The sequence below is a fragment of the Bacillus rossius genome, chromosome 1, assembly GCF_032445375.1.
Source record: "Bacillus rossius redtenbacheri isolate Brsri chromosome 1, Brsri_v3, whole genome shotgun sequence".
In the NCBI taxonomy this organism is placed as follows: domain Eukaryota; kingdom Metazoa; phylum Arthropoda; class Insecta; order Phasmatodea; family Bacillidae; genus Bacillus; species Bacillus rossius.
The window spans coordinates 234,654,485-234,670,654 of record NC_086330.1 but is presented as its reverse complement, the minus strand read 5'-3'; the positions used below and the strand labels follow the sequence as shown (position 1 = coordinate 234,670,654).

At 34.2% G+C, this 16,170-nt stretch overlaps 1 protein-coding gene across 8 annotated transcripts in view; it reads right to left on the bottom strand.

The window, feature by feature from the left end:
• LOC134527372 (eukaryotic translation initiation factor 4E-binding protein Mextli) overlaps positions 1-16,170 on the bottom strand; it is a 168,176-nt gene that overhangs the window by 11,991 nt on the left and 140,015 nt on the right. For 2 of the 8 annotated variants that reach the window (XR_010074175.1, XR_010074176.1), the window contains one exon: positions 14,628-14,826. The exons of 4 other annotated variants lie outside the window; for them this stretch is intronic. Coding sequence is in view for 2 of the 4 variants with exons in the window: in XM_063359996.1 (XP_063216066.1) it covers positions 14,689-14,826 (138 nt within the window). In the remaining 2 variants the exon portion in view is untranslated. Of the gene's footprint in view, positions 1-14,305; positions 14,827-16,170 lie in introns of those variants that run through there. 2 more of the 8 variants (XM_063359996.1, XM_063359998.1) reach the window with 1 other exon arrangement.

Sequence of the window (16,170 nt, the reverse complement as noted above, 5' to 3'; positions counted from 1 at the left end):
TCACTAGCAGGTCAACACAGAAGTAACACAACACTGCAGCTGTAGGCCTACTACCTCCCCCGAACCCTCTTCACCATCCTCTTCGCTCACACACGCACCCACCCACAGAGATAAGAAACACCTGCTTGCCAGCTTGCTAGAATGAAGGTAATTCAACCGGCCCGGAGTTTGACGACCCGGCACGTTTTGAAAACAGTACTTATGTAGATCTACATATTTTTTATTGTGTGGTTTTATAACGGTGGAAAATATTTACAGTACAACATTGGCTATACATTTAAGTTAATATGTGCAGCATGTAATGGCTTTTTTCTTTGCCTCCCTACTGCAACTCCCCTTACCAGGAATTTTCCCATAACCGGAATAGACCTCCCCCCAATGATTCCGGTTGAGGGGTGCTCTACTGTAGTACACAAAAAAAAAAATGTTTTTAATAAAATTAATTTAAAGTTATCCATCAAAACCCAGAATAAAAAAAATGTGTCGATCGGATCTGGCAAACCATTACCAGATCTTCATCTAGCTGTGTGTGGAACTGACAGCACCACCTATAGAGTGAGATACAAACTAAACGCGAAAGTTACTATTTCACCACAAAAGTGCAGCTCTGAATGCAGGGAAAGTACATAAATTTTTTTTGTCACTACAGCCCTTTTAAATTATTTACGCTTTCTCATCCAAAATTCTAAGTTGTGTGTTTCGGTGTTGCGTGTTTGTGATAGTTATAAGTTATGACTTTCTACCTTACGACATTTCTAAGTTGTGTGATTCTGTATTGCGTGTTTTTAAGTTACGTGTTTCTAAGTTATGATCGTTCTAACTTATGACAGTTCTAAGTTACGTAGATTTTTTTGAGGTTTTTAAGTTATGTTTTTCTAAAGTGTGTGTGGTTCCCAAAGACAACTAACACGTAAACTCCCCAAGTACTCACTTGTCCATGATCATCTCCATAGCACTCCAAGTAGCTTACTGTCAGCCTCAAAAACTAAACCCACAAGAAGGAATTGAGTTAAAAACAGAGTATATAAGGTGTAAAGAAAAATACATCCGCAGAAGGAAAATAGTTCCTGAAGGTGGAGGGGAGGGAAGCATGCACACTACCAGACAGAATCAAGGGGAGTTTGGAGGCACAAAAAAGGAGGGGAGGGAGAAAGGAGGGGAAGGGAAGTGACACTCGCTACCTAAGAATCAACCCGACGTGAACGGATATAAAAACGTAGCTCATGCAGTATACTGCAACTCAAAAACAATGACACTTTTTGAATTATTGTTTTTTGCTTCAGAAATGTAATTTACTGGCCCATCAGCTTGATGTTGAGTTATGTAAGTAAAATTTACTCCCTTTAAAATCTTTAACATAAAAAAAAAAAAATCTGAAATTAAGAACACATGATACACAACATGCAGAGTTAAGTAAGCACAATTAAGTGAATGAAGAAGGAATGAAGACCACCATGCTAACAATTTTTTAGTTTTAAAACACACGGCAAGGTTGAAAAAATAATGTTAAAACTGCAACCAGAAATCTCAAAATTTGCATGGAATAACTTTACTAGTTTTATACTATAGCTCAAAACTAATGGTTTCAGCACAGCACAAGCACACAAACATTGTGACCTAGCTGCTATCCTCACCTTGCTCTTGTTTCAAAGAAAGCTAGCTGGAATTTCATGCAGCAGGAAACTTGTTTGGCTGAAATGAACTCAACCATTATGAATACTAAAAGTTAGCAGCTTATATTTTCATTATTTTTCATGAGAATTTTGCATATTTTTATTTCTTTCGAAAATTTAAAAAGAACCACATTTATAACCATTTAGATCACTTACACAAAACTCACTTGAAGATTGCTAAGATCATTTTGTGTGTAATGTGAAAGTAATGTTTAGATGTTTTCTAGAAAAACTTTGACATTTTTTAGTGATATTTTGAGTTATCTAAAAAGTTGAAGGTTCTGAGGAAAATGATAGCCAGCTATGCAACTAAGCTACAGAGAAAATCAAAACTAGCAAAAATCTGTACATCAACTTGCCCTATTATCAGCAGCCTACAAGACCATGAGTATACTCTTCAAAATAAAATGAAACAGTAATATTTTAACAGTTAGGGCTGTTAAAATTAAAATGGTGTATCATAACTTAAAGAGACAAGTCATTATTTAAGCAAATATACACAAGTTGCAAACCATGTTGTGATTTACAACCAAGCATACAAATAAGCCACAAGACTTCAAGTAGTCTGAAATCCAACGGTCCGGAAAGCCTTATGGTTCAGCACCATCAAGGAATGTATGGACTTAAGTCAACTAAGCAAACTTAAGCTGAAACCCTATAATTTTTTGCTAAGGTCAGATAACTGTTTTACAGTACGTACATAAGTGGCAGTCGGAAGCAGCCTGGAAGTAGTTTGGAGCATTCGGTACGGTTTGGGATCACTCAGACTGATCGGAACACTTCGAGTTTTGACCTGTGTTTGGGTTGAAATGTTCATCCTTATGTTCCTGCTGAACAATATTTGCAGATGAACACCACATTGTAGACATGTCTGCTCTGCAACTTAGCGTTTATCGATAAAGGTAATACCGTACGTTGACAGACATTGCACATTAGTAATCTGGCACCAGCAAAGTCCTGAACATGTCGGGTTATTGAAAATATATTGTACCTATATGCCTCGAGGCGCCGGAGAAGTCCGGTGTGCATGATGCAGGGCGTTACGTGGGTGCCCTTTGATATGGTGCAGGCACACGACACTTTGTTATGAATTCTCTCTTAGTAACAGACTCATTACTATGTACAACACTAACCATATTCTTCAAACATTTTTTTTCCTAGTGTGTACTATGCATAAGTTGATGGTCATTTAATATTACATGTCTTTGTTCTATGATTAAGCAGACGTAGCACAACATTATTCTTTGATTTGGCTAGTATGTTAACTCAAAATCATCAAATTAACAATGCATGGCATCCAAAAACTTCCATTAAAATTTATTTTTCACTAACAGAACAAAAACTATGCTAGCTAATAACCAGCTGCTTTGATCACACAATTTTACAGTATTGCTGATTCTTACGATCAAAATAAGAGTAAGTGATTAATCCCAACCATTTTTACTAAAGAAATAGACACAATAAAATGTCAGGTGCATAAAATATTTAATTCATAACAAAACCATTTAAAAATTAAACTTTCTTAAATGCTTTTTCATAGTCCTTTTTATTTTTAGTACAGATAAAGTATCTGATTTTATAACACCTGTTTTAGTGAGTTCAAGGATATATTTTACCTTGAGGAAATTAAACTTACTTTTCTTTCATTTCATGAGGTAGACAATTCAAAAAAAAAAAATTGAACAAATGTCTATTTCTTTATAATTGAGTTTATGCCTTCTTTTAAACTTAAATTTCCATTTAACCTGGGTAAAGATATGCTTAGAATAATTAAATTATTTTACCATATTACAAATACCTCCGTTATTTTAAGATATTTTACAATCACATTTTTATTTGAAATGTGGAGAACATATATCAAAATTTACTACCCTATTATCCTATTATCAGTTGATTCTTGGTTATGCTTAGTATTTAAACAAAATTCCCTAATATTTTACCCCTCTCCTGTTTTCCACAGGAATGCCTATGTAAAAATTCAGAACTAAGTAAATATAGCAATATCCATCTATACTAATATTATAAAGCTGAAGAGTTTGTTTGTTTGTTTGAACGTGCTAATCTCAGGAACTACTGGTCCGATTTGAAAAATTCTTTCAGTATTGGATAGTACATTTATCGAGGAAGGCTATAGTCTAAATTATAATATCAATAACATTAGGGATCCTTACTAAAAGTCCAATTTAGAATCAAATGCATTGGAGGGGGTTAGATACAACATGCAGTACACGTACGAAGTGTGTGTTGACAATGCCGCAGGCGCTAGAAGTTTATTTCCTATTGCATATTAACATTGTTGCCACGCACTAGATGTCTTATCATTCTTAATTTTCTCATACAAGTAAAAAACACCCGTTTGATATTAACAACGAAGCAATCAGTACCCTCATAAGAGTTCAATTAGTATTTAAATACTTTTTATCACTTTAAATCGCAAACCTAAACTATTGTTTTTTTTCCTCTCTCTGTGTTTAATTTTTTTTTATTGCCCTTTTTTTCAAGTATATATATTTTACAGACTTGAAACTTCACAGTAATGTTTCTTATGTTACGCAGGATGACATTTTCCGAAAATTAGATCCCATGGGTGGTTAAAACCAGGCAACAGTGGGTACTTTGTCTGCATGAGAACAGGATTTTGCGTTGTTCATGCCTTCTGCGTCTCCATGGCAACGGGCATCACGCGGCAGTGGCGTACCCACAAGGAGGGGCATGTATAATGAGCGGCGCCAGAATGATCTGCCTGTAGACTGCCGTAGCGAAGTACAGATACATCAGTTGTACGTTGCGGGCACGAGTCGGGAAACCATCGGTGCTATTAATTTTCTCTCCGGTACATTATACAGAGTTTTAATAAATTTTCACTGAATTTTTTTTATTTACCATTACTGTAAATGGGAGATGTGGCTTAATTTTTTTCCATTAGTATAGCCGTGCGAAGCCGGGTCGGGCAGCTAGTTAAACAAATAAAACCACGCACATTCCTTTTTTTTTACCGCAGATGTGAAATCCAAAATAATTAAGTATAATATACTTACATTTATATTGAATTTAAATTTATCATGCCCATAATGATTTAGTGGAGTCTATAACTAGGGATGGGTCGGTCCCAGTTCTCAGTTCTAGTCAGGGGGTGACAACTCTAAAGGCCGGGCTACATTCGCAATAGCACGCAAACAGCACAGACGCACAGAAGTTCAACATACACTATTAGATATGAGCTGCCACATTGGCATATAGCACGCGCACAGAAAAATAGCACAGGATCGGCACACAGAAAGCTCATTAACTTTTAACTTTTAGGTTATTTTCAGTGCGCGACCCTGGTGGTAGCCAATCAGCAAACAGTTTAAGTACTACTCTAGTGGGCTTATAAAAGAACAATTGTCACGAAAGTATTGGTGCTGTTGACTTGAGTGGTTTGTTATTGTTTTCAAACACACGATAACATAAAAATGGAAGGCACATTTGATAGCTATTTGATAGCTGTAATAGAAAGTAAAAATATTTTGTATGACAGGGGATCCGCAGGATACAAAAATGAAGAAGCTAAATTAAATGCTTGGAAGTCCGTATATGAATGTGTTAAAGAAGCTGGATTTGATAATTGATAATTGATAATATTTATTGTCATTGGACACAGGGTGCAATAGACATTGTCATTGAAAATACATAATAATATATAAATACACATTATTAAGTTTAAAGAAAAACATCTTAACAATAATATAACTTTACACAAACTTAAGATCAAAAATTTAAATTGTTTCATTTGTCTAGTAAGTATAAATGATTGGAGATGAGCCATTGTTCTAAGATTTGTTTATACTTATCAAAAGATACTGTCCTTGCACACAAGGGTAATCTATTAAAAAAAACTTACACTTACATTTTCAAAACTCATATATGATTTACATAGTCGTTTATAACTGACATCAATTAAATATCTATTTCTGGTTTTGTAGCTATGGACATTATTTCTTAAAAATAAGTTTTTTTGAATGCTTCCGGTATTCTTTTGTGTTGTGTTGTGCGTGAATGTAGCATCAAGCTCTGTGCTATCTGTGTGCTGTTTGCGTGCTATTGCTAATGTAGCCCGGCCTTAATAGGCCATTATGTACCCAGATACTATTTTTAATCTGCACAATAGATAGCGCTAGTAGATTGACATAGTTCTTTTGTAAATTCATAGGTAGCATTAGTGTTCATGATCAAATGTCAATTGAAATGTTTATAAGAAACTAAATTTATGCAATAAATACTAATAATGCAATAAATATTGTGTAATTTAAATTTATTTTGATTTCAAAAACATTTTATTTGTAAAAATTGGGTTTTTTTTCGCAGTAATATTCGTTTACATATTGATTTGAGCATTATAGTTTTTTTTTTTTTCTTTCTGTTAGTAGGTTTTAGTAGATTTTGGTTGAGTGAAAGATGGTTTTTACAATGGAGTTTGATTATTCATTTTGAATTATTTTCCTATATGATTGTGAATTAAGAAGCCGATGAAGATGCCTGTGAATACACATCAATGTTTTGTGTCTTCGAGCAGGAACAGTATTACTGTTAATCCTGATGTGAAAATATTCAGATTTCCATCAAGTCGAAGCAAGTGAGTACTGATGTTTATATTAAAAAATTACAATAAGTGGTTTAACATGTTAAGGGTTAGGCATTTATGTTAAGGCTTATTATAAAGGATGTATAGAGCAATAGTAACGAGACTTGAATTTGCGCACATAATAATTTTGTAATTAAGTAGTATAATCATTTATTTATTTATTTTTAATAATCCATCTATACACACACACACACGCATATGCGCACACGCTCACATGCTCACACGCGCTCGCACGTGCTCACACACTCACACGCTCTCACACGCTCACGCGTGCTCACACTCACATGCGCGCTCACACTCACACACACTCGCTCACACACACTCACTCTCTCACTCACACACACTCACTCACAATCACTCACTCACTCACTCTCTCATACTCTCTCTCACTCTCACGCTCTCTCACTCTCTCACACACTCTCACTCACAGGCACTCTCACTCACAGGCACTCTCTCACACACACACACACCCATTTGGGGATACTATGGGCCTAGTAAAATTACCATAAATCAGTAATTTAAATGTACTGATTTGTGATATGAACCCTAAAAATCATTTTGTGTTACTGAATTTATATTATTTATACAATATGTGATTCAATGACAATTAATATATCGTAATTAAAAGAAACCCACCACATTTATTACATTCTACAGCACTTAAAAAAAAAAATTAGCTCTGAAATATATACGTTCATTAAGTGGCAATGCTTAATTAAATACATGTATGTATATACCTTATATTTATAGTAGGCTACACGCTAGCTAATAATCTAAAAATATTGATTTATGTACTAGCTCACACCATAAAATTTTTTGTTTTGTTTCCAGATTATTGAAGTGGATTGCTGCAATTGGCTATGACCTTGATGCCAGTAATGCTGAAACATTTAAAACTAAATATGTGTGTTACGAACATTTTGATATTGGAGCTTTCACTACACGTGACTGCATTAAATTGAATTGTGGTGCTGTTCCACATATTTTAATTCTGTAGACAGTGAAGTATGGATCTATTGTTATAATTTATTATGTCTAGAATGCTGCCAAATATAGGTGAAATGTTTATGTTACATAACATAACTTGTAAGATCTAGTTGTGTAGATATATATTTTCACCTGTCTCTAAGGTCCTTTGTTATTCACAGGTATCATACACATGTGATGGGCTGAAGCAGTATTTAACATTATTGGTCAACATGCATGTCCATCATTACAACCTTTGTACAGGCGCATACAAACATATATGTATGGGGTATTTCACACATTTTATTTGATGTTAAAGACTGCTATGGTGACCAGGATACTTTTTTTTTATTAAACCTCCTAACCAGTTCTCTACTGTTTCCCTTATCTGTTGCCTTAACATTTTTTTACGATCAGTCCAATTCCTTGAAACACATAGCAAAAAAAGCCAAAATACAAGGGATTGGGCCATTCTCTTCAAAGAATTGTAATTTAAGTTTAAACATAGAGGCAAATTTAAAATGTTGATCTCCAACATATTTATAACCTATGATCATGTGATGTAGGACAGCTAGTTAGAAAGTAAGTTGTTGTATAGTATGCAATTGAACCTTCATTAAGTTCCACACTTAAAAACTTATTTTTACTTGATATTTTATGTTGAATAACTATTCAGTATAAAGGTTTTTTTTTTTCCATTATAAACTACAAAAGTATTCAGATTTTTAAATGTAATGAAATTCCACTGAGCCCTCTACCTTTTTTTAACTACCATTTCTGCCTTGTGGCATTTTGTTTTCTTACTTTTGTGTTCATTATAATTATAAGTTACAACCACTCATTGGATTTATTGTGTGAAATTAAATGATATTTAAAATTGGATGTCACTTCATAAGAACATTCAGGATTACCTATATTCACAGCGCACAATTATAAAAAGTTTTTTATGTATGTAAAAGTTTTTTACGTGACAATGTCTAATAAATCGATGAACGCTGGCTGCACGCACGAAAAATTGTCCCACTACGGATGTCCCACTACGGATGTTTCCTGTTTACGCATGCGTGGCATCTCTCTGGTATGTTGCGGACGGTACAGAGAACTCGGCCGGCATGTGGCAACGTACTGCACAGGTTTCACCCCGCCATGCTGCAGGGATAGGCGGGTCGCGCCGGTTGGATCACGCCTGCGCATGTCGCCACACGGCTTGGGGCAGACGACAACACAGCGGGGTTCGAGGTTATTGTTGTGCACATCGCCACGGGAGTATATTCTCAAGGAAATGGCGTTCTTACAAGTACAGTAGAACCCCGATTATCCGCGACTCGATCATCCGATTCGCGGATTAACCGCGATTATGTCCATCAAGTCCAATTTTTTAGTTACATATAACCAATGATTCAAAATGTATGTAAATGTTAAAATACTTTGCAAAATGTATGTTGGTCAAAGTACTTTGACTCAGTTATGTTTATATACACAGAAAGTTTAAAAAAAAAAATACTAGTACATACATACGTATGTACATAATATTTTTGTGTTCCATGTTACGTGAATAGATTATACACTGGTGCCCGATTCCACGTCCGCATGACCGGACTGTACACTCCCGCGCGCAGCACGGCGCCGTGCCACAGAGATTACCCGGCGCATGGAGACAGTCCATTTCATTAGTGTACGTTGTTGAAGCGTCAAGGTGGTGATAATTTTATGTATTGTAACAGTGATCTGCATTCCGACGGATTATACCGTTGTGTTGTGCGGAAGTGTTGAGCGCAACATTTCATCATGTCATCAAATGAACAGAAAAGAAAGCGAGTGGTACTGTCCATCGACAGCAAAACAAAAATTATAGAAAGATTTCAGAGTGGAGAAACGATTGCAAACTTGCGACTGAGTTTAATGTCGGTAACACAACAGTGCGCGACATCATAAAAAATCGTGAAAAAATCCTTCAGTTTGCTTCACAGGCTGACACTTCAAGTGGATTAAATAAACGCAAGACGATGAACGAATCCACATTTAGCAGCTTGGACACTTGTTTGTTTGAATGGTTTCAACAGAAAAGGTCGGTGGGTGTAGCATTAAGTGGCGTAATTTTATCACAGCAGACGTAATTTTTTTAAAAAAACTAGGCTTGACAGAAGAACCATTTTCCTGTTATATTACTTCTCCGTTATTTTATGAGCACCAACTGTACGGAAGTGTGTGTGTGTGTGTGTTGCAACTAGTGCTTGGCACGCAAGATAAATTCAGCCTATCACTTACTGACGCGGCGCAGTGATAGTGTTTGTTTATTTCAAAACTCAGCTAAGAGTGAACGGAGAATAGATATAACGACCCCTCACGGTTCCCGAGATTAGGGTCGTTATAGAGAGGTGGTCGTTATAAGATTTCCGACCCATCTGCAACACTAAGTCATAATAGGCCGTTTTTGCACTAATTCCACGTTCAGCAAACTAAAAATAAAAAATCTAACATTTTAAATTCATATAAATAAAGGGGGATAAAAACACCGTGAATTATACGAGACAGAGACACCGTTTCAAAACCATCAAATCAAGTCTCAATGCACTGGTATGAAAAATCTTATCTCGAAAAGAATTTTGAAGGCAGTCGTTCTGCAAAACAATAACCAGCCCGATGGTGTTACTGACAACAGAGCAATGAGCTAAGTGTGGCAGCGTCGCTTACGGGCGATGAAAAGAATGCGTGACCTTGGCAGCTATCAGCTGTCTTGGGCCCTCGGACTGGCGGGCGGCTAGTCACACACCTCGGTGCAACAACGACTCGCGTGCCCACGTCTCCGCACACGAAAGACTTAAAAACCACTGCTGCCCAGCACTAAGCAGTCCGCTTCTATGTCAACAACGCACACGCACACAAAGCATGTGTATATATGTAATCTCCGAATGTCCACAGATGGCTGTCTGTGGGCTAATGACCTTTGAGGCAAGCATGACTCGGTTAACCGCGATTTTCGATTATCCGACTCACTCGTCCCCTTCATTAACACGGATAATCGGGGTTCTACTGTACGTATTATTTTAATTACTAGTGTAAATCAGTATATTTAAACCATGTTGTATGAGTATTGTTTTAGCTGTGTAACTAAATATATATTGCTGGTATGATACTTTTCATGCTTTAGTTTGACATTGATAATTATTTGTCATGAGTTATTATTTGATCAACTAAATCACACACTGTATTATAGTTATGAGCCCATGAGCGTGTAAATATTTCAAGTTCAACAGAGAATGCCGTGTTTTCTTGTATAATCGTCGCACATTTTATTCTAAAATCAAGTTTGAAAAGTAGGGGTGCTTAGATTATGCGTAAAAAAATGTTTTTGTTAGGTAAAGTTATTCATAAAAACAAAACCCGTTCATGGAAAGTACGTTTATTTAAAAAAAAGATGGAGTATACAAGAGCACGCCAAACAATCTATATTAATAATTCCTTAAACAAAAACCTTTCTTCAACTTTAAATAGAATAACCAAAACTCTAACGCGAACGCAAACCACTTGAATCTGACGTGAACTAACGTGTCGTAGTACACACTTGCCACGAAAGAATGCGGGCTATCAAATGTAGTTAACTCGGCACCTGACACAGAGCGTGCGTTGTATGCACTCGGCGAGATATCGATATTTGACTACGTGCGCACGCTCTATACGGGAAGTAACATAACCAAACATGATTGATGCGCTGGCTACATTTTTATAAGCGGTACGCCGCGGTAACGCAGACAATCAGATAAAGGATATACCGTTTAAAAACGTCTTTAAAAGAAAATTTACACGTTAGACAACTTTGTATTTCCGTTAATTAAATAAAGAAGTGGTAATGACATAAATTAAATTTTATATTATACCTACACTGCGGCGACGCAGACGATCAGATAAAGGAAATAACGTTTAAAAACGTCTTTAAAAGAAAATTTACACGTCAAACAACTTCAAATTTTTCCATTAATTTATCAAGTAAGTGGTAATGACCGAAAAATATTAGATTTCTACTTTAAAATACATAGTTTTATACGGAAAAGACACCTACACAAAGCGCTCGGCATCTACTAGCGGGACCAAAAACATCATGCGACGTTTACGTGAGAAGTTTTTTTATCCCAATTTTGACAGCCTAAAATATGGTTGCGACGATTACACACTGGCGAAGATTATGCGATAAAACACGGTATGCTAGTTAAAAGAAATTCAAACAAATATAGTGCGTGGAATGTTATTAATTTATAACATCTGAAACAATTGATCCAATATGGCCTCGTGGCTGTGTGGTTAGCAACGCTGGTGATAATTCAATAAAAATGATTCAATTTTATTCATAAAAGTATGCAGAGGAAGATTTTATCATACAAAAGATAGAAAAATTTTAAAAAAATTTCTTCCTCAAAGAACATAATATTTTTAATGCCTAAATGGTTTGGTTGCAAAAACCTATTACGGCTCAGTCTCAGGCCTAATATGATATTTCATTTTCTTCTGGATCAATCATTTCATCAATGTTTTGTTATGACGTTGTCACGTTAAACTATCGTCCGTAAACCGACTTTACAGACAACCAATTTTTTTTTATGTAACACAGTGGACATATACTTGTATAAGTAACATGAGAAAATTGAAATATCTAAAATAAAGTTTAAAGGTTGCAAGCTTTTATATACATTGTGCCATTGCAGCATTCAGCTGGGCGTACACTCGTTTTTGCTTAACTATTTGTGTATTGTTTTTTTTTTGTTTCGGCAAACTGAACGCTGGTTTATTTTTTTTTAAGAATTTCTGTTATGGGGGTAATTTATTTGTAATTTTGTCTTTAAGTGAAGGTATGTTTTGTTCTAACCATTTGTATTGTATTTTATTATCACATAATTATTATACAATTTAAGTGCATCAAGAATCAAAGAAAAGAACTCTGAACAAATTTAATTATTTTGAAGTTTAATTAATTATTATATTTTCGTCAAGGCAGTGTGCTATTCAGTTTTCGGAACTATTCTTTAAATTGTGCATTTGTAACTATGTTTGGCTAACTGTGTTATGCCATCTATGGTCACTTCCTTCTTCTTGTTGACCATCATGTGAAAAACTGTAATAATTTTCTGCTCTTAATTTATCCACCGCATCCATGCGGTAGTTTCAAGTTTGGGTAGCCGCCTATTGGGTGAGTTTTCGCAGATTTCTCTGGAAATCATGCTGGACATTTATTTTTAAATATTTCACCATGTAATTAGTCTTTTGAAATGTTTTTATAGCGGCCCACGAGTCATGGATCTGGAGTGCTTCCCTATGCCGGCCATGCTATGAACTACTTGTAACCCTTTGTTTGGAGTAGAGGATGTTCTCCTCTCTTTTCTGACGGCTACGGGATTCACTCACTCATGAATTCAGGAAAGTGATTCTTCGTTTTCATACTTCGCATGAAGCATGTGTTCGGCAATAAATGTGGACAACCTACCTAAATTCATTTTATAAATTTTTCATCGTTTGTTTTTATTTTGTTTTGCTAACATAAATTTATGAATTAAAGTAACGTTAATAATTTATTTAATGTTTTGGGTGCCCCATACTTTTTCTTTTTTTCTTTTTTTAATTTAAGTAACAAATGTAACAAGTAACAAATGTAACAAGTGATATTCTATTTATTGTTTATGAAGATTTATAAATAACTAAGTAATACTGTAATACTCATAAAGTTTTTTTTTTATCAAATATAACTGATGGTCCGAAAATGAGTTAGTTTCTATTTTAAAATATTACCCCCAAGTTAATCTAAAAGAAAATATATTCTCATGTCTCTATAGTAATTTATACTAATCCTTTGGTTAATACATAATAACATAGTACAGTAAATGTAAACGATCCGACATATCTGAAACTTTCATGTGTTATAGTGTCCTTGGGTAACTTCCAATGCCACACATTGAGGTTATGTAGGATGCTATAGCAGATGAATACCTTTAAGTCAAAACAATATGTCACAACATGCAGCTCCCAAAAAGTCTGCATACTAAAATATAACAAATGATTTTCAATTAATTCCTACCATCTAATAAACTAGTAGTATTTTATTTGGTTTCAAATGAATTGTTTTTGGTTAATTTATTTGACTGCAGGGATTAAATATCATTTGTAGAATAAAGCATGAAAAGTAGTATTGATCGATTTAACTGTAAGTACAAAATATGTGTTACATTTATTGTAAGTTAAAATTGTTCAGGTATTATAAATTAGCTGGAAAAAGCAAACTCATGACTATAATAAATTGTAATGTTAGGTATGTTTCGAAGAAAGACTACCTGTTGCAGTCGTTACTATGTGTGTGTGTATCACATTTTTATTGTCATGATAAATGTAATAATTTTGTACAAATAAATCATATCTTAACTAATACATAAAATATGGTTATTGAAAATCTCAGTTGAGTTTGTTAATGGATAAAAGCCCACCAAAGCGGTAGAAATGGGGAAGATTTTTTGAAAAACAGTAAAATTGCTTCAACTCCCATAACATGAAACATATCACATCTGTTTCAACATATAACTTTACCAAAAATTTTTCTACATATTTTGATATGACCAGCCATAACTGACTGTTAAAGGGTGGAAAAAAAAAACAAGGGTTTGAGGACAAAAAACTTATAACTCTCTTAGTAGGCACACCATAGAATCTGTTCAAATTTTTTGTTAATTTTAAAATTTTTTATAACCACCTGATAATAACCATCAAGGGTGCTGTGGGTAAAATAATGCGGGGTTAAAGGACAAACAAATATTCATAATTACTCTATTAAGTTAACTATAAAATCTATAACAATTATTGCAATTATTCTAAAACTTGTATAAAACTTTGATCTGAATATATATATATATATATATATATATATATATATATATATATATATATATATATATTTTTTTTTTTTTTTTTTTTTTTTTTTTTTTTTTAGAATTAACCAGTGCTGCAAGAAGTTGAAAATAACAGTGGGTGGGAATTTTAAAAAAATAATAATAAAACTTCTGTACGATGTACACTATCGAATCCATTCTTATTTATTTAAAACTTTCTAAATATCTTCTGAAACTTTTATGTAACCAAACATTACTGCAATGAGTGAAAATAATATATTGAGAGACAAAAAATGATAACTTTTATTATTGCAGTTGCTCTCTGTATGCTGACTGCATTGCTAAAATGCACATAGACCTCCAATTAAATTAATAAAATAAAGTTAGAAAAATGGGAACTACTGCAAAAAGTGGTGGTCATTGTGCGAGACAATGCCCGTGACCTTGTCGCTGGGTTAGAACTGTCAGCTTCCAGCACACCTCATGCCTAGCACACACCCTGCAGCTGGTGCTCAAGGAAGGTTTCTTGAACAATAAACGTATCAATAACTTGGTTTCTTCAAGCAAGAAAATAGTAGGCCACTTCAAGCACTCTGCACGTGCCACCAACGTGCTGAAGACTTGCCAAATCACTGCAGGTGTGGTGCAGCATCGACTTATTCAGGACGAGCCCACAAGGTGGAATATGACACTGCACCTGTTCGAGAGACTGCATGAGCAGAAGAAGGCAATAGTATTGGCTTACGCAGAGCTCAATATCCCAGAACTGTCAAACTCTGTGGATATAATTATTATTATAATATAATATAATATAATTATTATTCTTAAAACCATATTTATACTTTTTTACACCCCTAAGGTATTTAATTTTGCAAAATGATCAAATATTAAAATATTGGTATATAATTTTTGTTTATTATTGGTATCACATACCTTTTGTTATGTTTGATTAGTTTCAGAGATACAATTATGTTAAAGCAAAGTTGATCTCTTTTTCACTCCCTTAAGGGTAGAATTTTGTAATTGTATACAGCTTTGTTTTTAAGTTAGCCAAAGATCTTTCTATAAAAAAAAAAAATTCATCAAAATCAGTTTTGGATTGATACTAGAACAAACAAACATTTTAAAAACTATATTTTGTGTCCTCATTAAAGTAAATAGTCATTTCCAATAGTTTTATTTAACATTTCATCTAATGTACAGACTTTTTACCTTGAACAATTTTATTTTTATTATAGATAACGTAGCAGCCTTTAAGATCAAAACTAAACACTGGTATACAGGAAGTTTCAGAAGCCTTAAAGTTCATTTGGTTTATTTTTATCCAAACTTGTGCTGTGTATCACAAAGTGCATACCAATTTAAATTATATTCACGACTGTTGTATGTATGCCGAGTTGATATGACAAATACTACTGTCGTACTTGACTAGATTCCTTGCAACATTAATTTTAATTTACATTTTACAGACACTATGAACATTTAAATATTTATTTGTACGACTCAATATTAACAAAGTTCCATTCAGTACTTACATAGTAGACATAGAAGTTACTGACAAAAATTAAATACACTAAACAAGTACAATCTAAATAGTTGAGAGATTCCAGTAATAACACAGTATACTCTGATTAATCATGTTAATAGTAACGATTTTTAATGCAAATAATTTGCAATTTTTCAGTTTGAAACTTGAATGCCGAAATTGCCTTTCTTTTCGTTCAGTATATAAACATATCTACCGTATTGGTTCGAAGATAGGCCAACCTCGAAAATAGGCCGACCCCTTCTACAGCACACTCAAAATCAGGGAAATTTTTTTTTTAACTAGTAACTAAAATGATTATCAGCAGCATATTACCACAGTAACACTTCAACTAAGTTAGTATTTATTGAACTAACAAAAATATTTGAGAGTTCATATTTCCGTTTATCTTCGGGAAGCCTAAGATGTACATCAAGTTCTGTCCCTGCCCGAATACGTCCCAATATTCACCTTCGGCCAACCTCGGGATTTGTTTTATTTTTGCGCAGGAAAAAT